We start from the raw sequence: 26,850 nt of genomic DNA, 5'->3' as shown, positions 1-26,850 counted from the left end.
GAGAGATACTACCATCCAGTGCGTACGTAGAGTTCGCAACGATATCCGTGACCTCTACACACACTGCATACTCGGAAAAGATCCTGCTCGCGTGCATGTTGAACCGGCTTGCTGAACTTGCGGACTGCATGAAAAGCCCACTCGTATAGCTCAGGTTCAGGGAACCTAGGCGGCTGTATCCTAAGCCTAGAGGTAGATCATGTCGTTGAAGATCCTTTTTGAATCTACATGCTAAAAGTTCCATAGCCGACCCCACGGCGGAATGTTCTGGATCTAGTAGTATGGGCTTTGTAAGGAAGTGGTCTGCAGCCATTCCCTGCCCGTCGTCAGTAGACTGAGTCATAGGGGCTCACTTCAGCACTCGCTTTGTATCCAACACGCTTGACTTATTGAGGACTAGCCGCCTCCTATTGTCGTACATCTCGTTGGATCGTGTTGAAGTTCGCTTGCTTGCTCGCTCGCTATCTCGGAGTACAGCACAACAAGTTGGCATCCAGTTGGGACCTGTCGCTCCGGCTCATCTCGCTCTGGAATGACAACTGTGACGTACGACCTCACGTACTAGTCGGTGGCGGTGGCAGATGCGGCTGGGCCATTTCCTGGCGCAACTTGGTCGTCCAAATCTCATGGCGCGCCGACACGACGTGCGGATTTGAGACCTTTCGCTGGTTCACCGAGATGCCACGCAGGATGTCCGGCTTTTGGTGGCGCCACGTCACGATGGAGGATGCGCATTGGCGATCTTTCCGGCCATCTTCAATGACGTTTTGCCTCTCGGTGACAAGACGAGGCCGACGTCGAGCGCGTCGACGTGAGGCGGCCTACGAGCTGAAGGTCGGGCTTGACGCCTTCGTACGACGGTCTTTCAAGCTCTGCTCGTACGCGTCCGGGATACTGATGAGGCGTTGGAGCCCCTTCTCGCCGCACGAATGGTCACCGACTATCTCGCACTTGACGCACACCGACACAGCGCAGACGGAGCAGTAGTAAAACTCGACGTGGTGTCGTGATACAACTCGTCGTTCAGAGATGGGACATCGATACGTTGGCTTGTACTGGAGAGCAACAAAAAACACCGTTGGGAGGGGCATCCAAGCCAGTGCGATGGAGAAACATCAACAATGCGTTTACCACTTTCGCATCCTTTCCCGTGTCCACGTATGGCACGAGTGGCAAACGGAGCCGCCATGTGGTCAACCGTTCAGTCACACCACGTGAGAGCCATATATATATGAACGTGTTTCGCGTTATCTTCATAGTTACACAAAGACTTCGCATACGATAGACTAGCAATCTCCTTCTTCTTCATTCGCTCGCCGGTCCGTGGCTGCGCAGGCGGCGGCGCGGGGGCTCGTCTGGCTCTTCTGTCGTCGCCCTACGACGCTTGTGGCACGTGAGAGCCATGGAACAAGGAATTCGTACATTCTGTCGCATCAACTTGTGCATGTAAAGCAACAATGACAGCTCGTACTGCTGCACGTTGCCCAGCACCAAGTTGTGTCTCAGCGATGTACAATGTATGCCCATCGCTCTAGCACCGGCACCAGTCCAAGCGCGCCGATACGTGCCCAAGCACGAGAAGAGCCGCGTCACAGATCGATCAAACGTTAGCGTCAGCACACTGGTGCGCACACCGACCAAGAGGAAGCGTACCCTTTGATGATGACCACGGCGCCGCCACGCTGCGGTGGCGCTTTTCCGCGTCAGGCGCGGTGGAATGGTGTGCAAGAGGCTGTCGATGTCCATAGATATATTAGTAAGCTGCTTTTGCAACCAAAATTTCTTGATTCAGCACTGAGATTGCAGCTCATGAGCCCGTGCAGCTCCCAGAATACAAACTGTAGTCTGCCATCCCATACGTACTGCTACGCGGACAAAGGGACGATCGTTGTGGTGTGCGATGCAGTGATGCTTTCTGCATGTACCTCTGAAATTGCTGCACTCATACGACTCGCCTGCCCAAGTTGTGCGAGGTGCCATATGCAACACGAAGACTCATCATAAACATACATATACCGCGATTATCGGAAGTTAATGTGCGCGAGGTGGACGTAGTTGCGGACGGTGGCCGTCATGAGCGCCTTGCGACGGCGGTGACCTTCACGGGACTCGGTCGAGACCATGTCCAGCTGGATAACGCTGGCGCCCTTCCCAAGATGCTCGAGATGGCCCTCGAATTGCCTACATCCTCAACATGTGCGACCCGAAGCGTACTCAGTGCGACTCGGTGACGTGCATGTCGAGGATGCTATGCGGAGGCCATCTTGAGCGTCTTGGGCAGAGGGCGCCGGCATGATCCAGCTAGACAGGGTCTCGACCGAGATCACAACCGCCGAGGCGGCCGACACGACGCCTTCCTTGACGAGTCCTGTCCTGTGATGGTCGCAGCCATCGCAAACGACGCAATGGGAAGGCACCTTTGCATCGTGCTGCCGACGCGCACGCGCCACGCGTCGACCCACGACCCCGCCGCCAGCGCAGACGGGTAGATTCCGGAGGGTCCTACAGAATCGGCTTCTTGACAAAGCGGTCCATGATGTACACGTACACCGCGCCCCGAAACGCCTTGGGCGCCGGCTTGCCGTCGAGCATCGAGCATTGCTTCTGTGAGCCGGACGTCGGACGCCGAAATAATCGGTTCTTGGATCTCCTTCTACGAATCACGTGGGTCGTTAGTGGCAAAAGTAGATAGATACATCACACGTCCCATTTGCATTGTCGCGGCCATCGCGACGCGCTCCGTCGTCACATGCTCGGCGAGCGAAAGTTGGCCTTGGTGCAAGCTGCGGAATTCGTTTGGGAGCGTCGAACACAGCTTGTCGACGCTGGCGTTGATCGCGGCGTCTTGCTGGTGCATCGCGGCGAGCACCTTGTCTTGAAGCTCGCTCATGGCCGCCGTCACCTTGCTGTCAATGGCAGCGACCAATCGGAGCTTCATCGCAACGAAGCGCTGGAGCGTGCTATTTACCTTTGCCTGGATCCCTATACACACGACAAGACGAGACCTCGGGCGAGCAGCCGATTCGGCCGCAGTTGCCTCACGGCATCACCAGCGACCTGGGCCAATGTCAACAGCCAATTTTGGACTCGGACTGCGGCGCTCGACCCGAGAATCTTGTAAACAAGCAATTTGCTGAGATGGTTTTACAAGCGAAGGGTGTCGAAGTGGTAAAAACATTGTTGATGTTTCCCCATCGCACTGGCTTGGTTAGAGCTTCTGACCAACGTACGTCGTCGGTCGCGCGGCGTCCATCGACAGTGGTAGGCGTGGCGGCTTATGAGCTTGTTGGCGGTGCGCGTTGTCGGATCGTGTCGACTGCCATTCTCAATTCAGCCCGAATTCGCAAGTTGAGCTTGAGTTTGATTTCGGCGCATCGTCCTAGTTTTGTGAATTGGGCACGAAATTCGGACAAGTCCGAAACCAGCCCTGCCCAACAAAACGTACCGCAAGGATGGACGAGGGTACGAGGGCTCCATGGACTCGTCGAAGCCTGATGACGGTCGCGTAGAGGAAGTGATCCGGCAGCGCCTCTTGACGCGGTCCAGCGTCCTCGGCAGCAAGCATGGCACGAAGCGCACGGCCGAGTCGATGCTCAAGTTCCTCGGCGTCACGGGCAGCCTCGGCGTGCACTACAGCCACTTTACGCGGACGCCGGCCAAGAAGCCGCGCACGGACGCCAGCATCGCCAAGAAGCTCCTCGACGAGTTCCTTTGGGACCTCGAGCTCGTCGAGGCCGACGCGGTCAAGTGCGAGCTGCTCATGCACACGTGCGACCAAGAGCTCTCGGCGTACAACGCGCTGCATGCGGAGATTGACCAGAGCGTGTTGGCCGTGACGCAGGACATTGACCGCCTCAAGGGCATCGTTGCAGATGAAAAGCTCATCCGGAGCTACAAGGAAGAGTACGAGGCCAAGGCGCGGGACATCAACAAGCTGCCGTCCAAGGCCGCGAGCGAAGCGGTCATCGAGGGCCTCGAAGACCAGCTGCGGCAGTCGACGGACGCGCTGACGAGCGTCTCGGACCGCGTCGAGCGGCGCGCCAAGGATTTTGCGCTCCTCATGCGCGCGATCCGAGACCTTCAGTGCATGCACAAGGAAGAGGCGGCGGCCGATGCCGCCCCCGACGACGCCGACGTCGACGACAAGGACAAGGACAAGGACGACGACGACGTTGCGTACGAGAAGGAGTCCAAGCAGCGGTCGCGCCACGTGAAGGACGCCGCCAACGTGGGCACGCCGCCGCCGTCAGCGTCGGACGACGAAAACGAAAAGACGGACGAATGATAAGGCCATCAAGTTGCCACTGTACGTTTGCTGTCATCTGGTCGACTAGAAACTATCGGGATCGACGCGCGCTTCGTCCATCTTGCACACGTCTTCGTACTCGACCTTGTCGAGCGTCCGGCCCCTACAGAATAGCAGGGATCATGAGGTGACGCCGCCGACATTGGTGGCATCTACTTGTGGGGGCCGGTCGCTACGAGCACCGAGACAGCAAACGCTTCTTCGTTGATGGACACAAGCGTGCCGAGGTGGCCGCGCCCGAGACCGTTGACGATCTTGACGGGCTTGCCCGCGAGCGGAATCACGGTTTCCAAGTCATCCTGGATTGGACGGTGAGAGATGCATCGCATGGTGCAGTGTACCTGGTCGACGCGGACAATGTCGCCCGAGTCGTGGACCTTGATGTCAGCGCCAAAGAGCTCAATGACCTTGAGCACAGTGCCCTTCTTCTTGTAGTAGCTACAGAGATCATGGAGTGAGATGGCCCCATGACGACACGGCCAAAGACGTACGCGCCATCGCCCACTTTCTTGTCTACGATCTTGACAACAATGTCCTTGGCGACCCAGTGGTCCTTGCGGCTGGTGCGCGCTTCGTCCGCATCCCGGCGCTGGCGTTGACGGGCTTCTTCGGCCATGATGGCGTCCATGGCCGACCGCTTCTGGCTCGTCGCGCCACCTTGCGTGGCATGCGTCGTCGCTGGTCGCTTCGTCGCGCTGTCGTGCTTGTCGGCGTCGTCGTCGACGCCAAAAGCGACGGCTGCAGACCGCTTCACGCTGACAGGTGCAGCTGCCGTTGTCTTCTTGGCCGAGGGTGCGAGCGAGAGCGAGACCTTCTCGTTCGGGTTCCACGCCTTGGCTTCAACCGTCTCTTCTTTGTCGACAGGGCCGAGCTTGGCCCGCGCTTCTTCGACCTGAGCTTGGATGAAGCGCCGGTTGCGCTCTTCGTGGTCCATCTCGGCCTTGTGCTTGCGCTGCAGCTCCTCTTGGCGTGCCATGGCAGCAGGGTCCCGGTCAATGTATTGGATGTACCAGCCCTTCTCGGTCTCGTCGACGATGCACTTGCCCGTCTTGCCGAGGTACTGCACGAAGCCACTGAGGGTCGTCCAGCGCGTCGCGTTCATGTGGATATGGTTCTTGTCGCGAATGTACTCGTTGTAAACGACGTGGGCGCGGACGCGCTTGGTCGTATGGCGCTGGCGGAGGTTCGCCATGAACGCAGCCTCGAAGAGCTCGCTGTAGCCCTGGATGAACTTGTTCGGGTTGCTTGCGACGATGAGCATCTGGCGCTGATGCGCGTCGCTCGTCATGTGCTGCTTGAAGCCGTTCTCATCTCGGCACTGCTTCGAGCACACCTGGCAGTACCATCGCAGCTTCTGGAGGCCCTTGGACTAAGCACCGCATGACGACCATAAGCATACGCACGACGATGAAGAGGAAGAGGACAAGGTCGCATCTTGCGCTACCTTTTGCCGGTTGTCGATGGCCTTGGGCGTGAGGAAGCCGTGCTTCGCCATGTTCCTCCGCGTCTTCTGTCCTTTGGAACGGAAACGCTATAATGTTATAACCATCCATTGGAAAGTGTTAGACGCATGAATGGATTATACGCTTTTCTAAATAAGGTTAAATGGGTTATACGAGGTACTAGTACAATCTAACATGGCCCATGCACCTGAGATGCCCTCAGGTAAACGAACGCCGTCCTTCCGTGAAGGCGCGTTAAACGTGCTTGCTGCTGCGGTAGATTCTTGGTGAGCTCCAGGCCATTCGCTTGAGCCAGTCAGCCGTCTCCTCAAAGCCAAAATGGCGACAAAATCACCAGCTCGGGATATGCCAAACTCGGGGCCAACTCGTTCTGACAGAGGAATCTAGACCGCGACTGGAAACGACAGAACTGGTCTGGTGCGGCTTTGGGTCTGATACAAATGTAGAATGTCATTTGGCGTTGTCTACCTTCCGCTTGGAGCATAGCAGATCTCAACGCACACAAGTTAACATGCAGTCCAGTGTATTACGGTTTACGCCTGCTCGAGGTGCCACGCCGTAAAGGCAACCGCGCGCTCGGTCCAGAGGTGGCCAAACTGCTTCTGGTCGACTTGGATCGCGACTTCAAAGAGGATCACGAGCCGGTGCGTGTTGAGGTACACGGGGAGCTTCCGGAGCTGCGTCGGGTCCATCTCCTTGACCGGGCGCCAGCTCAAGTAGCACGATGGCAGCGTCGAGTGCAGCGCGTCCGTCACTTGAAACCCAGTCTCGGGCGTCCAGTCCATGCCTTCGAGGTGCAGACCGCGTACGGGAAAGCCGCCGGTATGCTCGTTCGTCAGCGTCACGACCACGTCGAGTTCGTCGAGCGAGCAATGGAGCTCGGCGGCAATCACTTGGCGCGTCGCTGTCAAAAAGGCCTCGGGCGAGAAGAAGCCGCCAAGCCAGACGCCGCCGTGCAGCACGTCTTCGATCGGCAGCTGGGACAACGTTTGGAGCTGATTCAGACGGCGCGCAAAATCGTCAAGCCACTCGAGAAGCGAAATGTCCTGCGGTACAACGTAGGCGCCGAGCCAGTCGGTCGGCAGCACGCCCTTGTGCAGCGCCTGCATCGCATCGCGGGTCGCATTGGACGGCTTGAGCGTGTTGGTGCAGACTGCAGCAATGTCCGAGAGCAGCGACGTGACGCTGTCGAGGAGGGCGTTGGCGACTTCGATCTCGCGGTGGAGGCACCGGAACACCGGGTTGCTAAACGCGGCCTGTGTCGACGTGATGGCCGACGCCGGCAAAAGCGCACGCCACGTAGCGACGCTGTGCGCGAGCGCCTGGATCCACGCCGGGCGTGCATCGCCGGCGTTGCCAAACGTCATGGCGACATCGTCCGTCTCGAGGCCATCGTCCATGCCGAGGCTGTCTTGCATGAGCGCGAGGTGTCGCAGCGTGCGTGCGCCTTGGTTGGTCAAGAGCATGCTCTCCGCTGAGCTCGGAAGGCCCAACCACTGGGGCGAGTTGGCGTTCGGGAGCGCGTGGATCCAGTCGGCAAACTGCTCCTTTGTCTTCCCGGACGAGACGATGACGCCGTCGACGAGCGCAAACGTGCTTTCGTAGCTCTCGGCGCAGAAGATCGTGTCGAGGAGCGTATCCAGCAAGGCTTGGTCAAACTTGTTGTCGACGCGACCGCCGTACAGCGACTCCTTGAGAATGACCTTGATGGCGGTCCACGGAATCGCGTCGGGCGAGATGTGCGCGCGGCCACGCCCAATGCTGTCGACCCACGTGTCCATGACATCGCACGCGCCCTTGAAGTCGCTTTGGCTAAACTCATATGCTTTCGACCACCCGATCGGGACGTAGCGCAGTCGCTCTTGGAGCACAGCGTGGAACCACGAGAGGAGAAGGAAGAGCCGCCCGCGCTCGGTCGGCGCGCGGTTCACGCGGTCGGCCGGCACGTCCAAGAACGTGCGGAGCATGCTCGCCTTGACGCCGTTCGGCGGTTCAAACACAAAAATGTCGCAGAGCCGAAGCAGGTTGAGCGGCAGCTGCGGATGAATCTCGGACGTGAGGAAGAGGCGAAACTCCTTGTGGCACGAGTCGCGCACCGAGTAGAGCTTTTTCTCGACCGTGAGCAGCCACGACGGGCACAAGTGCACGTTGCGCAGCAAGAGCCACGTGCCTTGCTTGATGGCCGTGTTGAGCGCCTTCTCGGCCGCATCGTAGCCCTCAGCCGAGCCCATCGCGACCGACGCAAACCGCTTCTGGAGCGTCGCCGCGAGTTCGTCGACGCGTCCGCTCGCGTCAAAGCCCGTCTTGGAGCAGAGGAGGATGCCCCGCGTCGCCTCCGTCTCGTGCGCGACTTGGTCCGCAAACTCGACCTGGCCGCGCCACGGAAAGTCCGCACCAAAGACGGCCACCAAGAACGCTTCCACAGCAAACGGGAACCGGTCGGGGCGTGCGACGGCCACGAGCGCCATCGTCCGGAACGCCGCCCGGTACGGCGACGTCACGCCCGCATCCCAACCCGTCGGGACGACCGTCTCGGGCGCCGCGTGGCTAAGGAACGAAGCCCATTCGTCTTGGTTGGCCTCGAGATGCGCTGCGTTCGCCGCAAACGATGCAGCGCCAAGCAACTTTCCGACGCGATCCCGCACGTCGTGCGCGACCGCCGCGAGCGCGGGTACGGCTTTGGCCCCGCCAAACCGCTGGAAGAAGACGTCCCACTCGGCTTGGCTCGGCACGTCGGCGCCTGCTTGGTGGTGCTGCAGCTCCAAGTACACTTGGGCGACGCGCAACGCAAACATGAGCTTGTCGTCCTCGAGGAGGCCCTTGGCGACGCGGCGCACCATCTGCGCAAAGAGCGCATTGCTCACGAAGGCCAGTCGCCCGTCCGGGTCGGACGATGTCGACGTGAGCACGCTCGTGAGCATCTTGAGAAAGAACGCGAGCGAGTACTGGTACAAAAAGTGCACCGACCCGAGGTTCTCGAGCGTGAAAAAGAGCTGCGTGCACGCGTGCGCGAGGGGCTTGAACTTGTTGGTCGCGAGCTCAATGTTGGCCATCGTCACGTGCGTGTCGGCCACGTGCGCCGTGATGTCGGCGGCCTCGGCCTTCATGCTCTCAAGCGTGTTGATGACGCGGTCGTCGTCGAGAATGTTGCCCTGGACGCTATTGATCTGCTGCAAAAGCGCGTCCTCGAGCTGCCGGAGCTTCGCGTTGTACTCGCCCTGGAGCTTGAGGAGCGACGAGCGCTTCGCGTCAATCTCGGGCTCCTCGCTTTTGAGCAGCAGCGCAAGCGCCTGCGACTCGAGCGAGCTCGGCGTGACGGTAAAGTTGACAAACGTCACGCGCGAGCAAATGTCGGGCGAGAAGCGGCAGCTCGGGTCCCGCGTGATCAGAAACAGTCGAAAGTCGGGCGAGTAGTCGATCTCTTCGCCCGCGAGGCGAATCAAGACGCGGCCACCCGTCTTGTACAGCTCGCGGTTGAGCACGGGGTTCAAAATCGGGTCAATGTTCTCGACGTCGTGCACGAGGAGCGCCGTACCAAACCGGATCGCACTCGCGAGCACCTTCATGAACGACGCGTCCAAAAACGACGTTTGCGAGATCTTGGTCGCGGGGTTGCTGTTGAAGAGGTTGATCATAAAGCTCGCGGCTTGCCCCGACGGGTCAATGATGAGCGGGAAGCGATGGAAGCGCGCGAGCACAATCGCATTCTCGACGCAGAGCGTGTCCGACGGCAGATCCGACGCGGCCCACAAGAGGCGGTCGGCCGGCGCCGAGAGGTACTCGACAAAGCTGAGCCCGTCCGTCGTCGGCACGCGCATCGAGACGAGAATGTCGCGCCAGTCCTCGACGAGCAGCTTGCGCTGTTGGTGGTCGAGGAACCCAAGGTACGTGAGAAAGCCCGCGCTGAGAAGTGTGTCGCCGACGAGTGTCTTCATCTGCGTCTCAAACTCCTTGGAGCCGGCCTCCCAGCGCTCGCGCTCGCTCAAAAGGTTCTCGAGCAGCGCCACGGAGCGCTCGACCTTCTTCTTGACCGTCGCCATGTCGCTCGAGATGAGCTGCGCCTCGGAAATGAGCGCTGCGTACTCTTGCTTGTAGCTCTGGATGCGCGTCTCGAGCTGCGCAATCATGGCGGTGGCCTCCGTGTACTCTTGACGCAGACCCGCACTCTGGTCTTCGAGCGTCTGGACTTCGTTCCGCAGCGGCTGGATGCGATGCAGAATCTCCGTGTAGTTGATCTGCGACACGACCCACTTGAAGAGCGGACCGCACGCCTTGGAGGCACGGTTGACCTTTTCGTAGTCAAACTCGTCCGTCTTGGAGAGGTAGTTGCCGTTGATGACCGCGCGCTGCTTGGCCGTGAGCTTCTCCGAGTCGAAGTTGACAACAGACGCGATAAAGTCGTCCTTGCGGATAAACTTGCGCAAATCGGCCCAGTCGAGCGCCGACTCGCCAAGCATGATCGCGACGGCTTCCAGCGTCAGACGCACGGCGTTGGGCGGCCGCGCGAGCGCACGAATCTCATCGAGCTGCGTCTTGCGGATCGAGTTGACCGACGACTGCGCTTCGATCAACGCCGGTTCGGCCTGCGCGAGGTCGTGCTCGACGACGACCTTGCGCGATCGGATCTCATCGTCTTGCTTGGTGAGGTCGGCCGCGAGGCTCTCCGTCTCCTTCTTCTTCTTCTGCGCCTCATTCTGCTCGACAACCATGAGCTGCAGCTTCTCGTTGGCTTCCACGTCCTTGCGCTGGAGCTCCTTCTCCTTGGCGCCGAGCTGCGCCTGAAGCTCTGCGACTTGGTTGTGTGTGGCCACAATCTTCTCGACACCGACGTTGAGATGCAGCTGCTGCTCTTCGAGCTGACCGCGCTTCTTGCCGTACAGCGTCACAAAGTGCCGGATAAACTCGAGGTAGTCGCGCGGCGAAATGTGGTTGGCCTTGGCGTGGCGCTTGGCGAGGCGGTGCATGAGCTCCAGCACCGCGTGGTGGAACTGGACGATGCTGCCGACGACCGCGTCGTGGAACGTGTAGGCCAAGTTGGGCGTCAGCGCGTCCAAGAACGCGCGTGCTTCACCGGGCATGACATAGTCGGTCTCTTCAAAGTCGAGCGGGAGCGTAAACTCGGACGCAACCTGCGCGAGCGCGTGGTCCGACCACGTGCCAAACCAGTCGACGACGCAGCGGTTGAAGAGCGCGGGCGACGTCTTGCTGCGGTTCTGAAAGTCGCCGGCCGCCGGGTTCATCGTAAATACCACGTGCATGTTGCGCTGCACTTGCTTGGTAAAGTACTTGAAGAGCTCGTCGTCCGTGTTCTCGATCGTGACGTTGTCGCGTCGGATTGCCTCGCGACATGCGTGCATGAGCGACGTGTGCTCGTCATCCTCAAAGAGACCGGGCACTTCACCGGACGCGAGCAGCGCGTTCATGCGCTCGAGGAACGCCGCGTCGAGCACGTTGCTTTCGTCAAAGATGAAGCAAATGCGCTCGCCGTCGCAGCCACAGCGCTTGAGCACGACGCGGAGGTCGTCGTCAAAGTTGGCCAGCGTGTAGTTGGTTGTGAGTTTGATCTGGAACACCGACATGCCGTTCATCCAGCTCACAAAGCGCGAGAGGACCGTCTTGCCGGCGCCACTCTCGCCGACGAGAAGCAAGTGGCCGAGCGGCTGCCGCAGCACACGGTCAATGCGCAAGACGTGGTCAATGACCGAGTCGAAGACCACGAGCGGCACGTTGAGCTCCTCTTCGTAAAACACACGGAGTCGCGCCTCAATGTGCTTGCGCAGCTCCGACGTCGTCGCTTGGACGTAGTGCTTGCTGAGCCACGTGCTGAATCGAATCGGCTCGTGGTGGACGCCGACGCCCGTCTCGAGCGCGTGCGACGGGCCGGGAAAGTGCGTCTGGAGCACCGACTTGGACGTTGCGTAGCACCAGTCGCGCTCGTCCGGCGTCACAAGGCGATCCATAAAGAGACGGAGACTCTCGTGGAAGAGGAGTTTGACCAGCGTCTCCACGTCGATCTCGTACTCGAGGGGCTCGATCGCCTCGTACATGGCGCGCATCCAGCGCGAGAGCTCACGCGGCGAGTAAATGTAGTGCGGCTGCATCTCGGCGGTGAAGCGCGTCTGGTTCTTGTTGTACACTTCGACCATCGCGTCCGTCACGGGCACTTGGTACGCTTTTAGGCTCGGCGTGAGCTTGAGGAGCGCGCGGTTGAACGTGCCGTAAATCTGCTTGAGCGAGTTGTACGCGGGAAAGTCCACAAAGAGCACGGGCGCGTGCCGCAGAAACCGCGACGAGAGCGGGACACGACCGGGGTCCGTCGGCGGGTTGCAAGCGCCCACAAACTGGATGCGCTCAAGGTGCACCCACGTCTTCTCCTTCCAGAACCCGCCTTGCTCGACGAGCTGACGAAGAAACGTCACGACGCGCTGCGTGCCGTACTTGTCGGCTTGCGGCAAGTTGATTTCGTCGCAAAACACGACGAGCCACTTGCCGGGTGCGTGCGGCATCATGATCGTGCCTTGGAGCGTCTTCTTGTACACACAATACTGCGCAAACGTCTTGAGAATGAGCTCGGGCGTTGTCCCCGACGAAAAGTTGAGACTCGCGAGCTCAAACTCGGGCAGCGAGTTGAGCGTCGACGTCAGCGTCATCGTCTTACCCGAGCCCGGCGGACCGCAGAGGATGAGCGGCTTGTGCTGCGCGAGCCAACCGCGGAGGACCTCGACGTGACGCACCGTGTCGACAGTGGTGACGACCACATCGGTCGACAACACGCGGTGGCTCTCGAGCTCCAGCTGCGGCACCGAGTAGACCCACGGGACCCACTCGCCGTCCTTGACCTGCACCTCAAAGTCGAGGAGGCTTGCGTTCTCGGTGCTGAGCGTCGGAAGCGGCACGTTGGTGTTGATGCTGCTCAGGAACTCGGCCAATTTCACGCGGTGCGCAATGTCCATGGAGCCACCAAAGCCCCAGATGATGCTGAAGACGAGCCACTTGGGCGTGAACGCTTGCACATGCGCCTCGTTCATCGGAAAGTCGCTGTGCGACTCGTTGTACTCGGCAATGTGCACGAGCCCCTTGGACAAGAGCGAAAACATGCTCATGAGCAAGCGGAGCCGGTCGACGTCCATAATGTGCGGCTGCGACATAGCAAACTCAAGGCAATGAACCACGAGCGGCGACGTCGTAAACAGCGCGCGCGACGTCTCGGAAAAGATGGCTCGCGCGGCCGTAAAGTGAGCCCACTCGTCGTCCTGCATGGCAAACGTGGTCCGCAGGCTGCTGTCGTTGGCAATCGACTGCAAAAAGTGGTCCACAACGTGCGACGTCTCGAGCGTATCGGTTGCAAACCACACCATGCCGCAGCGACTCACGGTCGCGAGCGTCGCGTACTTGAGCGTCTCCGTCTCCATCATGATCCAGACGTTCGGCGGGATCTCAAGGCGCTCGCCCGATGGCAGCGTCAAGAGTCGGTTGTCGTCCAAGACCGAGTTGAGGTTCTCGGCCCACTCAGGGTCCACGTCGCCATCAAAGAGGATCCAGTGGCGCTTCTCGCTCTCGCCACGCACGTTGTTGAGGACTTGGCGCAGCAGGTGCGTAAAGACACCGTCCGACCATTCGAGCGTCGTGTTGTCGAGCGTGCCGTAGAGCTGCTCTTTCGAAATCGCCTTTGGGTCGATAACGTACGCCTCGCCCTTCTTGCCGTCGACGCGCTCCATCGCTTCGAGTAGCACCTTCCACGCGGTCGTTTTGCCCATGCCGCTGGGACCGACGAGCATGACACCGTGGCGGAGCTGCATCACCTGGTAGAGCTGCAGCGCCTTCTCGACCCACTTGTCGTGCGGCACCAAGTGCTTTGACGTGGCAATCTGCACGATCTGCGCGCGCAGCTCGGGCTCGTTGACGCGGTGCACGTCGGTGCCGGGGAAGACACCTTGGAGCAACGTCTCAAAAATGGCCACGTCACTCGCCACGAGCTTGGGCACGACCGTGTCGCACACGGACCGGATGAGCGCTTCGGCTTCAATGTCGGCGATCGATGCGGTCGACGTCGCAGTCAAGTTGCGCTTCAACTGGCCCGCGGAGACGAGCACCGACTTGAGCGCACGCAAGCCAAAGTCATAATGCGGCTGCTTGGAGAGCTGGTCCTCGCAGAGATTGAAGAGGAGGACGACTTTGGCCGCCATGTACTCGGCCGTCGTGATGCCCTGCGAAAAGAGCATCACCTGCGCAATGAGCTCGCGGTCAGGCGCGACCATCGCAATACTGCGGAAGAGCTGCTTCAAATTGTCCGGGAGGTTCGAGCGCCCCGCGTAGCCAGGGTTCATCGTCACAAAGATGCCAACGTCCGGGTGCAAGAGCACCGACTTGCCGAGGAGCTCAATGACAGACGACGTCGCCTCTGTCTTCTTGCGCTGGATGAGACCGCCTTGGATCGCCAGAATTTGCTGCGACACGGCCGAGAGCACGCGCTCCTCAAGGCGGTTGAATTCGTCGAAGCAGCCCCACGCGCCGACTTGGCAGAGACCGACAAAGATGCGGCCCATGGCTTGAAAGTCAAAGTTCTCGTCGCAATTGAAGACGAGCACGAAGCGCCCGAGTTGCATGCCGAGCATCTTGACCGACTCGGTCTTACCCGTGCCGGCGGGGCCGAAGGGGTTGCCGCCCATACCAAAGTCGAGCGCCTGCGTCAGCGTCAGGTAGCAGCGCTCCGTAAGTGGCGTGTGCACGAGGCGCTCACCCACGCCGAGGTACTCGAAGCCGTACGAGAACGACGCGTTCGCGACGCAGATGCGCAGCTTCTTGAGCGGGTCGACTTCGTTTGGGTACATGTAGTGGCGCATGTGGTAGAGCCACCGAAAGTCGTCCGAGCCCGTGAGCTGCGCCTTATTGAGGCGGCGCGTCACGTCGCGCTGGTGCACAAGCTCCGTAATCAGCTGCTCGTACTTCTTCCGGACGTCTTGGGCAAGATCCGAGAGAACGCGCTCACTGAGGAGCTGAAGAAGCCCTTCGACGGCCGTGACAACCGCGCTAAAGTCGTTGCTGCGGCTCCGAAGCACAGCTTCAATCTGCTCCGTCCACTGCACCTGCGTCGCGAGAAGTACGATTTGGGCGGGAAAGGCCGCAACCCAAGCGAGGTAGTCGCCAGTCGTTGCGAGCGCCTCTTCCAGCAGCGACGCCAGCGTTGATCGCATTTGCTTCTCGACGTTGGCGAGCCAGACGTTGATGCGCGTGTCCTCGCTCGGAAACACGGGTGTTTTGAGGCGGACAACCTCGCCTTCCTTGGAAACAAGGCCGATGATCGCACCCGCGTCGTTCATCTCGAGGGCCGCGACACCGGCAAACATCTTGTTGAGATGGCGCTGGATCTGCTTGGGCTCCTTGCTGTTGCCAATCATTTCGAGCAAGTCTTCGTCGCCGACAAAGTAGAAGCGGGGAAACGCAGCGCGCTGGCGCTCAAGGTACTCGCCGAGCGCACGCTGGATGCTGCCCATCATGTCTTGCTGGCGCTCGAGCGTGTGGAGCAAGTTGGGGATGCTCGAGACCTCGAGGATGAGTGGCTTGTGCGTCACGCGCTTCATCGTCGACACAAACTCGTTGTCGACGGACTGGAAGCGGGCGTATTCCTTTGGCAGCTGCTGCTTGATGTCGGCCGAGCCAAAGAAAATGCCCTCGAGGTACACCCACCGGCGCTGGACGTCAATCCAAAAGTCAAAGATGGACCGGACGCGCGTGAGCTTCTCTTCCCAGCTCTCGGCCGACTCGGCAAAGACACGGTAGTACGGGCTCTGCTTCATGCTCTGGAGACTGTTGAGGTGCTCATCGAGCTTCGAGAACATGTCGTCCCAGCCCTTGATGATGCGGCACCGGTTCTGGTAGTTGACCAGATCCAGCGCATACGTCGTCCAGTGCTCGGCGACTTGGCGCAGAAACTCGTCCAGCGCCATCTCGCCTTGCGCCGTGCGGATGATGCTCTTGAGCGTGTTGTCGTGCGCCGCAAGCTTGGCGTCCCACAAGCTGCGCAAGCTCAGCTCCGAGAAGGACGACTTGATGTTGAGGAGGCGCAGAATCTGCTTCCAGTGCCGGTCGCGAATCGCGTCCGACTTGAGGTCCGTCAAAAGACTGTTGGTGCTCTTGTACGACTGCATCGCCTGGAAAAAGTAGTCGAACGCCTCGTACTGCTGCACCCGCGCGGGCAGCGCCTTGAGACCATCGAGAAGCTCGTCGAGCTGCTTTCGGAGCTTGCGCGGCTGCACCGCCGACCACGGCGACTCCTTGAGCTCCTCCATGCGCGACCACGTCGCCGCCAGCGACGACCACACTTCGCGCAGACCACCGAGCTCTTCCATCGTACGTTCAAGCAAGTCGGCGTCGCTCGACGAGACATTGCCACGCGAGAGAAGGTTGAGCGCCTTCCGCGCTGCCTCCATCTTTTTGGTATCTTGCGCCAGCAGCGTCAGCTTGGTGTCAAAGAGCTGGATCAAGTCCAATGCTGCTTGGGGAAGCTGAGCACCCTGGAGCGGCTTGGTCGCGTCCCACTCGGTCACAGTCGCCTCAATCTTCTTGGTCAGGACGTTGTGCTCGTCCATAATCTTGGCTTGGAGCTGCGGCAGCTGGCTTTCCATCGCATCCGTCTTGCGCTGGAGCAGCTGGAGGAACGCCGCCCACTCACCCTCGACGTTGGCGAGCTCGGGCCACGACGGCGGGAACTTGAAGCGCTGGCGCTTGAGCACCTTCTCGCCCGCAAGGAAGCCTTCAATCAAGAGCTCCCACTCGGGCTTGGCCATGCGGAGCTCCTGGATCATGGTCACCGTCGCGACGACCTGCGACGTTGCCGCTTCGAGCGTGTGCATCTCGAGAAGCGACCGCTTGGCCGAGATCTCCGTGTAAAAGGCCGCGACTTGCGACGAGAGCATCTCTGCAAAGTGCGACAAGAACTCCGTGTGCCACGCGTCGTACTTGACGTTAACTTGGGCCTGGACTTGCTGAAAGTTGACGAGCATCGGCCCAAACCGCTTCGTGTTGACGACCGTGTCAAACTTGGAGCGCTCGTCCTTGATCTCGACGAGCAGCTGCTGCCACTGGCCAATGTCGGTGCCAATCTTGCCAATGACACGGCTCGCCTCCATGTCCCAGAGCGCTTGGTACTGCAGCCACGTGAGCACATACTGCTCCATCGCATGCAAGCACGTGTGCAACACGTCGTACGACGAGAGGAGCAAGCCCGGCGACAGCATCTTGAGCACGTCTTGGAACGAGTTCTCCTTGCGCTTTGCGCGGCGCCGGCTCGGCGATGAGTTCGAGACGAGTGGCTGGAAGGCATCGTACGTCGAGCTCTGGATCTTGTCGAGGTGACAGATGCCCGACACGATCGTCTCGAGCTCGTACAGCCACATGGCCTTAGCTTGCGCCACCGACGGCTCGAGCACGAGAATCTGGTTCTTCAAAAGCACTTGGTGGACCTTTTCGGGCACGAGCGCGCTCGGCGCCTCGGTCGTAAACGCGTGCACCCACTGCTGCAATGCCGACTCCAAGCGGCCGCACAGCACATTGCCGATGCGCGTGTTGAGCTGCTTGACGTACACGTGGAGGTTGTTGTAGCCCGCGAGGTTGAGCTCGTCGACGATCTTTTGAATGTCACGGAGCGAGTCGCCAAACGTTGCCTCGTCGGCGGTCGTGAGTGCGTTCACACACGCTTCAATGTCCGTCTGCTTGCGCCAGAGCTCGTCCACCTTGTCGCTGAGCGTCTCGACTTTGGCGGCCAAGTCGAGCGCGTAGTCGCCGAGGTGGTCGGCGTGCCACCGAATCTCATTGTCCTTTGTAAACGTCTTGGCGATCGTCGTGCGCACTTCACGGACATACGACGCGCTCAGCGTCTCAAAGCCCGGCTTGATGCGCTTGCACACGTTGCTGTACGTCTTCAAGCTCGCGTCGAGCGACATGGCGTGCGGGTACTTGTCCTTGGCGTCTTCGGCGATCATCTTGAGCGTGAACGGCACGCGGTACCCGAGCCACTCGAGGTTGCGCACCTCCTTGAAGAGCGTCACGATCTGGTGGTTGAATGCCACGCACACTTCTCGTTCAATGCCGTCTTCACCAGCCGACGACGGCTTGGCCACGATGTTGAGGATGATGTTGCGCACGTCAAACGTCGGCACGCTCACAAGCTCGGTCACCCAGTGATCAAAGATGGCCTGCGCGTCGAGCTTGGAAAGGAATGCGTCTGCGACTTGCTTGAGCGCCTTGCCCTCGACGTGCTGCTCCCAGCCTTTTCCAAGCACGCTCTCGACGCGACTCAGAAGCATGTGCAGCTTGCGCTCAATCTGCTTGGACCACATGACGGCGCCAGCGATCGGCGGAATGTCGCGCAACTTGCTCATGCGCGACGCCTCCGAGTACGAGTAGTGGGCGCGGAACTTGACCTGGAGCTCCGTCACGTCTTCTTTCACGTTTTCGATCAAGCGCATTTGGAACTGCTGCACGGCGCTGCGGATGCGCGGGCGGAAGAACAGCGGGTTGTACTTGGAGAAAACGCGAAACATCTCGTCGGCGGTCGACGTCGAGTTGAGGCGGTTCGTGAGCGACGCAATGATGCTGCCCTCGATGCGGTCAATGCACACCTCGTACGTCTTGCGCGCTTGCTTCCACGACTCCGACCCGTCGACCGAGACGTCAAAGGCATCCAAAGCGCCGATTTGCGCATAGGCCGCGTTGATGTCCGTGAGCATGTCCTCCGAGCCGTCCGTCGTCTTGGAGAGCACACGCTGAATGACGACGCGGAGCTTCTCGTGCTGCTCGCGAAACTCGTGGAGCTCCTTCATGCGCTCTTCGATCGCGAGATGCTCCAAACTCATATCGACGAGCGAGCTCACGCGGTCAAAATTGGATGTCCCGCGGCGCTTGCTGAGGTCCTTGACGAGCTCCTGGAACGCGTGCAGCTGGCGATGCCACGTCAAGAAGAGATCGTGGCACTGCTTGGCGACCTCGTCAAACTGCTCGTAAGACACTTGGATGAGGTTGTACGTGCGCAGAACGGTCGTGATCTGGTGCGCAAGATCACTCGAGACGAGCTCGACGAGCGAGAGCACGCGCGCGAGCTTGTACTCGTCCGCCAGGCGCACCTTCTTGAGCTGCAAGAACACGGTGTTGATGCCCGCCGTCGTCTGCGGAATGTCGGTGGCCGAGAGAATCGCGTTGAGCGAAAAGTCCTTCATAAGGTTCATGACGCTCGACACCGTCTTGAGCGCCGGGCCAAGACCGTGGTCGGCCGCGAACGTCACTGTGACGAGGTACCGCTTCGCCTGCTTCAAGATCGCAAGCGTGATTTCCACCTCGGGCGACGTGAGCTTCTTCTGCGTCGCGAGCAGCGCGCGATGCAAGTCGCTCCAAAAGTTGATCTCTTGCGTCGCCGAGCCACCCACGGGCTCGTTGACGAGGCTCGTGACCTTTTGGATTTCCTTGATCCAGAGGTTGACGCCAGCTTGAATGTCGTTGAGGAACGCCGTGTCGTTGAGCCGATCCGAGAACCCGAGCGCGTCGACGTCAATGCTGCCCATCTGCTTGGAGTCGCGGAGCTTATCAGCAGCGAGTTGGATGTCGGGGTGGATCTTTAAGTCGACGTCGGGGATCTCGACATTGTTTTGGAACTGGACCATCGCGACCTCGAGCTCCTTGAGACGCTTCCGAATGAGCGGCATGCGCTTGCTGTGGCTTTGGCCGCCGTCGTCTTCTTGGCCTTCGTGGGCTTGCAGAAGCGGCGCAAACGAGTGCTGCACAAAGGTCACGAGCGTGCCAATGTCCTCGGTGCCCAGCGTCACGAGCTGCAGCTGCGAGTTGACCGACCCGTCGCGCGTGAGCTTGTCGCGCGTCTTGAGCGTCTTGATGAGGCAAAACGTCGGGACCTTCTGGCGCTTGGCCTTGGGCTTCTCTTTCTCACCTGTCTCGAGCGAGAGCTTGACGCCATCGCCGCTGTCCCGGCAGAGCACACGGAGCACGCGGATTGCTGGGTCCGTGATGAAGTGGCGAAGCGTCTCCGCGTCCAGCCCAAAGGCGTCGGCGTCGGCCTCGTTGTAGGCGCCGTCGTCGCCCCGGAGGCTCATGTGCTTCCCGACCTGGAAGAAGGAGGTGCTGATGTCCAGGACGAGCTGCGCGAGGAAGGCCGTCTCCATCTCATGCTCGATGGCGACGCTCTCGACCGCGTCCCCTTCCATGCTGCTGCCCTTCGTCCTCTTCGACGCACGTCACAGAATACCCTCACCCAAAAGATCCGCCCCACGACAGAGCATACAAACTCCAAATGTTGCGTCGCCCCCTCTAGTCTCCATTGTCTAATCGCACGCCGTTCCAACACTCCATTTGCCGCCATGCGGTCCAAAAGCCTGTGCAAAATGCGTGAAAAAAGCCACACGCAATTCGGCGTCAATTAGAAGGCTATAAACACTGCACTTTACATAGAAAAGAACGTACGATGTTGTCAACGTAGAGGCTTTGTGGGCGTGCGAATAGATAGCCTTCAAAGTCGTCCCTTGTTTGCTTATTCGTACCACATTTCCTTTGGCGCGAAATGACTTGACGATGCCAGCGCTGTCATCGGTGCACCTGGCCGCACTAGCGACAGAGACGAGCTTGGTGCTCGCGCTCCAAAGCGACCACTGCCATCGCATTGTGAGAGAAGAATCACTGAAGTACTCTATTGTAATATGCACGATTTGCCCAAGGCCCAAAGCTCCATGTCTGCCAGCTCTGACTCGGGCGAGTGCGTCGCCACCTTCTGCCAACAACTAACGTTAGTAGAAGCGTGGTGGCGGGGACAAACGAAGCCCGCTGCTCGACGACCAAGTTGGCGCATTATAGATGTAGTGAACGAGGACCCTAGTTAGTCAATACATATATATAAATCGTTATCGTTTCGGGCCAGTTTCAAGCATGGCGGACGCGGTCGCCGCGCCCGACGTCGACGGGACCGCGGTGCACAACTCGAACAGCGCGGCGCTGCATTTACTCGACCAGTACGTCGAGGATGGAATGCTCACGCCCATGCAAGCAGCTACTTACAAGGACAAGTACACCAAGCTCTCGTCGTATGTGCTGGAAACCTACAAGCGCGAGAAGGAGTTGCTCAAGAAGGCCAAGCAGCTCAACGGCGAGCTCCTCTCAGAGAAGATCCGACTCGAGAAGCAGAGCATTCGCAAGAGCGAGGAGCTCGCAATGAACTCCAATTTGGAGAAAGAAAAGGAAAAAGCCAGCAAGGAGCTCGCCGACTGCGTCGACCGCGAGACGATCTTGACGTACGAGATCACCGAGCTCCAGCGCGAGCACGCTGAGCTCCTCACGCGCAAGGAGGACATGCTCGCCGAGAACGCGCGCCAGGTCGAGCCCGAAGTGCGCAAGATGACGGACGAGATCGCGCGGCTCGGGGACGAGGCTGCGCATATCTCGGCCGACATCCACAAGGAAGAGCGGCGCAAGAACGACTTGGTCGCGCGCTGCGAGAGCTTGCGGGTCGCCAACGATGCGCTCGATGCGGCCAACAACGCAGAGAAAAAAGTGCTCGCCAAGCTCCGGGGCGACCCCGAGCGCATCTCGAAGCAAGCTGACGTCGTGGCAAAGGCGGTCGAGAACCTCGAGCACGAGATCAAGCGGATTCAAGATCGACTAAGTGTCGTCAACACGCAGTGCACGACCCAGGACGAGAAGCGCAAGGAGGCCGACGAAGTGCAGAAAGAGCTCAACCACAAGCTCGACGTGCACCGCGATACGATCGACCAGCGCCAGCGCGACGTCGACCACGTGAGCTTGCTCCTTACCGACGAGCGGCAGACGCACGCGACGCGTCTTGGCGATCGTGCGCGCCTCGATCTTGCGCTACGCAGCGCTGAGATGACGAGTCGGCGCGAGACGGACAGGCAGAGCTCGCTTATCAAAGAGTTTGACCGGCTCAAGAAGACGCTCAAGAAGAAAACCGTCCAAGTCGATAGCGCCAAGAGCCTCTTGCCCAACCTCGAAGTGCAAGTGACGGACGCCGAGCACCAAGTGCGTGCGATCCAAGCTGAAAACAAAAAGATGGCCGCCGACCACGTCGACCTCAAGCAAGACGTCGACGTGCTCATTGCGCGCCTCTTCAAGCTCGATACGATCGAGAAAGCCAAGGTCGATGAGCTCCAATCGCTCTCGCAGCGCGTCAAGGACTACGAGACCGAGCTCGGTCAGTGGGTCGCAGAGGAGGCCAAGCAGACCAAAATCCTCGCGCTCCTCAGCGCCCAGCGCGAGATGAAGGCGCGCGCCGCGTCGACCGCGATCGACAATGAAAAGGCGACGCAGCAAGAGCTCAAGATGAAGGAGCTCGTGATCCTCGACTTTGCGAAAAAGTGCAACGAGACCAACAACCGCCTCAAAGAGTTCTCGGCGCTTTACGACATTGTCAAGAACGAGCGCAACAAGTATGTGAATTTGATCCAAGCGAGCTCCCAAGCGCTGGCCGAGATGAAGGAGAAAATCAAAATTCTGCACAACGAGGTCGAAGTGCTCCGGAACGAGAGTGTGGCCAAAGACAAGGCGCTCACGAAAGAGCGGCTCGCACACCAAACCGCGCAATGCAGCCGCGACAGCCTTCGCCTCGACACGAACAAATGCCACGAGCTCTACCGCATCAAGCAAGAGCAAGTCGAGCAGCAAATCGTCCAGATCGACAAACTCAACTCGATCATCAACGTCACCGAGAAGGACATGCTCCGGCTCAAAAAGCAGTACGAGATCGCGGTCGAAGCGCGCAACTCGACCGGCGTCCAGCTCATTGACCGCAACGACGAGCTCTGCATTTTGTATGAGAAATGCAACATCCAGGCCAAGACGCTCACGGACGGTGAGCTCGCGATCCAGGAGAAGGAGCAGCAGAGCCGCATGCTCCATATCAAGCTCCTCGACATGGAGCGGCAGATTGAAACGATTCGCAAGAAAGTGCCGCTCGTGCCAGAGTACGCGAGCAAGGTCCTCTCGATCCAGCACGAGCTCAAGCAAGAGCGGATCGTGACCGAGATGATGTGCCGCGACCTCGAGACGCCCAAGAACGCCGAGCGGTGGCGACCCCTCGACGGTGACGACCCGGACGAGGAGCAGCTCAGCGCCAAACTCGCGTTCCTTGAAGATCGGTTCAACCTCAAGAAGGAAATGCTGCTCGAGAAGGAGCTCGTGCTCGAGGAGGTCACCAACCTCTCGGACAAGCTGCGCGCGCAGGCGGCGGACGGCCGCGGCGACACGCTCCAGCTCGCCAAGAAGGTCAACACGTTCCAGGTCAAGATCAAGGAGACGACGCGCAAGATGATGGCGACCGTCTCCGAACTCTCCATGTTTCAAGCCACCGCCATGAAGCTCCAGCAAGAAAAGCACGACCACGAAGCGGCTTTCGACGAAGCGAAGTGGAACTTTGAGAACGGGCGGGCGCCCAACACGCAGTGCGAGCACGAGTGGTACCGACTCGAGGCCGCGCGATTGGCCCGCGACGACCGCCGCGCGCTCACACCGCTGCTCGTCCCGTCGCAGATCACGCGCACGACAGCCGAGCCGCGCCCGAACGCCTATGTGCCAGACGAACTCGGCATTCCCAAGCCGTACGGTGGCGCGGCGCCGTTCAAACCCACGCTCACAGGCTCTACGATGCGTCACATTCGGCCACCGCAGCGCCGAGACATTGAAATATAATCGAACGATCCTAGCATACGAGTTCCCTCGCCATGCATGTCGGAATGGACGGCTAATGGTGTGAGCGAGGGTGGTGCTTGCCTTTGTAGGTGACTGGCACGAGGCGAAGAGCAGCTTCCTTTATGCTTCTTAGACCTCGGGGCCGCTGAAGATGGCATCATCGTCGTCGTCGCTCGTGAGCCAGGACTTGGCCATGCTCGACAGCGCTTCCAAGCGACTCGCAATCGGCGCATCGGCCACCATTTCTTGGGGTGGTTGGGGCTGTAGGCGCTCGCTAGCACTGTTGGTGCGCGGGGTTGCGGGCTCGATCTCGATCGAGCGAGGACGCGGCTTCTTCTCCTACGCAGCTGCTTGAATCGACGAGCAATGCGTGTCACCGCACCTGGTCCCGCAGCGTCGCCAGCAACGCGTTGCGTTCCCGCCGCACCTTCATGAGCTCGGCCTCTCTATACTCGTGTGACGACTTGGTGAGATGCGCGAGACCGCACCGCTTTTCCAACTTGCGCGTCAGAGACTCGACTTTGGCCGACTCGTTGGCCTCGGCTTGGTCTTGGGCGCGGGCCCACTGCCGCTCGAGCTGGCGAATGTGCAGCTCCTGCTTCGTATTGTCCTTCTGCATCGTGCGCACTTGGTCGAGACGGTCCTAATAGATGGCGATGAAGTGCGCGCGTCTTGAGCTCGGGCGCACCTGTATCTCGAGCAAATGGTCGCTCTGCATCTTTCGAAGCAGCGCATCTTTCTCGGCCACGCGACGGTCCCATTCGATGCGCTGGTTAGAACACTGCGCCTCAAGCTCGCGCACTTGGTCGGCATGTGTGGCGTGGAGTTGCGCAAGCTCCGCCTTGACCTGAGCGAGCTCTGTCTCACGAAAGACGCGCGTCGTCTCGGACTCTTGCATCGTTGTCTACATCAAACTTCAGGTTCGCACCATAATATCGCAACGCGGCGACCTTGAGCGCCGCCAAAGCTCGTGCAAGATCGTCCGTCTTGGCTTGCCACTGGCACTGCACCTTGACGACGCGTCCTTGGAGCTCCCGCGCATCTTCCTACATGCCTCGTCTGAGCGTCATCGAACGTCGTGCGCGCGAACCTGAAGGCGAGCCACGAGAAAGGCGCGCTCGTTTTCGAGCTGACGCGCGTGCGCTTCCAGCGCGTCACGCGGCCACGCGCTAAAATCAACCGTCGGTTTACGGACCACGTCATCGTGACTTGTCTCGTCAAAGGCAACAGGCACGTCATCCACCATAGCGACGTTGGGCAGTGGCGCCGGCGCGTCCGAGAGGTCGGGTAGAAACACCAGGAGGAACTCGCCCCACGTCCAGTGCACGGTCGCATGCGACGTCGGATACAGCTTCACCAGCGCCGTCTCCATTTGCTCGGTGAGTTGCGCGAGGACCGCGGGGCCACCGACGGTGTTGCGCACGCAGACGTCGCGCCTACCTCTGCGATCGCATCCTCGAGACTCTGCAACTCTAAATGACGTACTTGATGGTTTGCAGGTACTTGGCCGCGTGCACCAAGCCCGTGTCGTACGGATCGAGGCGGCGGAACGCGGCGCGGAGGACCTCCTCCATGCTGTTGCGGAGTCGCACGGGCTGCAGCGTAAGCTCATCCGTGGCGGCGCGAGGGCGCTTCTGGAGCCGCTTGATCCACACCCGCTTGTCCGCTTCGATGGCTGCTTGCTGGTTGCGCAGGCGCACATACTGACGCTGGAGCGCGACCAACGCGAGCTCAACCGTCCGCAGAAGCCGTTCCAGTCGTTCGTTGAACTCGTGCAAGCGCGTGAACGCATGCTCCAGCTGCGTCACCAAACCGTCGTCCTACCAAAGCTACAGGCAATGGCGCTCGTACATAGTAGATACCTGGTGCAAGGCCAAGACAGCGTGGCTCGTCGCTCGCAAGTGGGCGCGCTCGTCTTGGAGCCGCGAGACCGTTTTCGCCAGCTTGGCTTCGGTGAGCGCCTTCTCTTGCCGCAGCTGCGACGTCTGGAGCTCATGGAGCTTGATGGCGGCGCGGGCATCCACCAAGCGCTGCTCCAACGCTTGGTTTTGCTGCGTCGTGTGCGCCAGCTGCGACTAGAGGAACGGTTCTGCGTATTCGAAGGTCAGTTGGTAGCTACCTCGATCGAGAGGTGCTGGCTCGAAACACGCTGCTGCACGGTATATTGAAGCGCCTCGGACCGTTTGGCAGCCACAAGGAGCTCGAAGACCTTGGTGCGCCACTGCGTGAGGAGTCGCTCGTACGTCGGCGCCGACGCGGGCCCAGTTGTAGTAGCAACGACGTGCGATTCTTGGAGTCGAAGCACTTCTTGGAGCGCAGACACTCGGTCCTCGAGCAAAGCGATCGTCTCGTTGGATGGTTTAATGGCCAGCGGGACGGGCTTGACATTTGGACTCGTCAAGGACGTTGGCTCGGGTTGGCGCAACGTCGGGCGGTAGCTCGGGGCCTCGGCTGGCTCGCGTGCTTGTCTTCCTGCGTCCTTCTCCTCGTCCGTTAAAGGTCTATGTACAAAGTGTTATCATGTTAGCTGCTCGCAGAGGACTGTACGTGTCATCAAGCGTCGTTAATTGCGGCAACTTTGTCGCGACGGCCACACGGTACTTGGGCGACTCGTCGAGGCGGAAGTTGCCCTACGCGCAATGCTGATGCGTTTAGTACGAGCTACTCATGTTGCTACCTCGAGTGTCAAGTGCGTCAGGAGCGGCAGTCCACGGAGCGCGTCGAGCTGGTCGATGTGCTGGAGGTCGTTGTACGCGAGATCGAGCTTGGTCAACTTGGTTGCCGACTGCAGCCACTCGAGAGACTGACTACAAAGTTGCTAGATCAGAGCGCTCGTTCGGCCACGGCGTACATGCGGTTGTGCGCGAGGAGGAGGTGCGCGAGCTGCGGCAGCTGGCGGGGCAGCGTCGGTGGCAGGCACGTGAGCTGGTTGTGGCTCAGGTTCAGGCGGCTCACGTACGCCAGCGCCGAGACGTCGCAGTCGATCGCGCGGATCTCATTGCGCGATAGGTTGAGGTTGCTCAAGGTCGGGTACTCGGCCGCGATCTCGCGGACGAGGTCCGGCGTCAAGCGCTCGAGTGGCATTTCGACGACTTTTCAGCCAATCAGCGATCGCGACAAATGCAAGATCGCAGAAAGGCCGCACCCATGCAGCGTCTTGGTGCGATGCTGTCGATGAGCAGCTCCGAGCTCAACGCTCCTGACTACTGAAAGGTCTCTTGTCCAAAGTAGAAAGTGTGGTGGAAGGATTGCGCAGCGTGATCGAGCGGATGCCATCGGTCCAGCAAAAGTTGCCAACTCCTGCGCGTCGAGGCTTTGAGCATAGAGTCGATAGGGAGTTTACAGACGGCGTCGATGTCGACGCATTCCGCCGTAAACCCGAGT

At 59.9% G+C, this 26,850-nt stretch overlaps 6 protein-coding genes across 6 annotated transcripts; 2 read left to right on the top strand and 4 right to left on the bottom strand.

Moving 5' to 3' along the window:
• Nucleotides 1–2,021: 2,021 nt before the first annotated feature.
• SDRG_07555 (hypothetical protein) lies at nt 2,022–2,938 on the bottom strand (the record flags this gene model as incomplete). Its single annotated transcript, XM_008613392.1, has 3 exons — nt 2,022–2,181; nt 2,507–2,653; nt 2,697–2,938. The coding sequence occupies 3 exons, from the start codon at nt 2,936–2,938 to the stop codon at nt 2,022–2,024; spliced, it is 549 nt and encodes a 182-aa protein (XP_008611614.1).
• A 514-nt stretch (nt 2,939–3,452) lies between these two features.
• SDRG_07554 (hypothetical protein) lies at nt 3,453–4,285 on the top strand (the record flags this gene model as incomplete). Its single annotated transcript, XM_008613391.1, has 2 exons — nt 3,453–3,462; nt 3,510–4,285. The coding sequence occupies 2 exons, from the start codon at nt 3,453–3,455 to the stop codon at nt 4,283–4,285; spliced, it is 786 nt and encodes a 261-aa protein (XP_008611613.1).
• Nucleotides 4,277–5,839, bottom strand: SDRG_07553 (hypothetical protein). The gene is made up of 5 exons (XM_008613390.1): nt 5,751–5,839; nt 4,798–5,675; nt 4,648–4,744; nt 4,463–4,605; nt 4,277–4,409 (listed from the first exon to the last, which is right to left on the bottom strand). The coding sequence occupies exons 1-5, from the start codon at nt 5,799–5,801 to the stop codon at nt 4,331–4,333; spliced, it is 1,248 nt and encodes a 415-aa protein (XP_008611612.1). The 5' UTR covers nt 5,802–5,839; the 3' UTR covers nt 4,277–4,330.
• A 376-nt stretch (nt 5,840–6,215) lies between these two features.
• On the bottom strand, nt 6,216–20,040 carry SDRG_07552 (hypothetical protein). The gene has a single exon (XM_008613389.1). The coding sequence runs from the start codon at nt 19,977–19,979 to the stop codon at nt 6,303–6,305; it is 13,677 nt and encodes a 4,558-aa protein (XP_008611611.1). The 5' UTR covers nt 19,980–20,040; the 3' UTR covers nt 6,216–6,302.
• Nucleotides 20,041–20,674: 634 nt separating this feature from the next.
• Nucleotides 20,675–23,487, top strand: SDRG_07551 (hypothetical protein). The gene has a single exon (XM_008613388.1). The coding sequence runs from the start codon at nt 20,695–20,697 to the stop codon at nt 23,464–23,466; it is 2,772 nt and encodes a 923-aa protein (XP_008611610.1). The 5' UTR covers nt 20,675–20,694; the 3' UTR covers nt 23,467–23,487.
• Nucleotides 23,422–26,646, bottom strand: SDRG_07550 (hypothetical protein). Its single transcript, XM_008613387.1, has 12 exons — nt 26,318–26,646; nt 26,144–26,273; nt 26,014–26,096; nt 25,586–25,967; nt 25,329–25,541; nt 24,952–25,286; nt 24,557–24,902; nt 24,417–24,512; nt 24,155–24,370; nt 23,955–24,109; nt 23,849–23,912; nt 23,422–23,805 (listed from the first exon to the last, which is right to left on the bottom strand). The coding sequence occupies exons 1-12, from the start codon at nt 26,548–26,550 to the stop codon at nt 23,596–23,598; spliced, it is 2,463 nt and encodes an 820-aa protein (XP_008611609.1). The 5' UTR covers nt 26,551–26,646; the 3' UTR covers nt 23,422–23,595.
• Nucleotides 26,647–26,850: the final 204 nt, after the last annotated feature.

This window comes from Saprolegnia diclina (assembly GCF_000281045.1).
Source record: "Saprolegnia diclina VS20 unplaced genomic scaffold supercont1.22, whole genome shotgun sequence".
Taxonomy (NCBI): domain Eukaryota; phylum Oomycota; class Saprolegniomycetes; order Saprolegniales; family Saprolegniaceae; genus Saprolegnia; species Saprolegnia diclina.
Note: the sequence above shows the minus strand (reverse complement) of the source record. Positions and strands in the feature narration are given on the sequence as shown.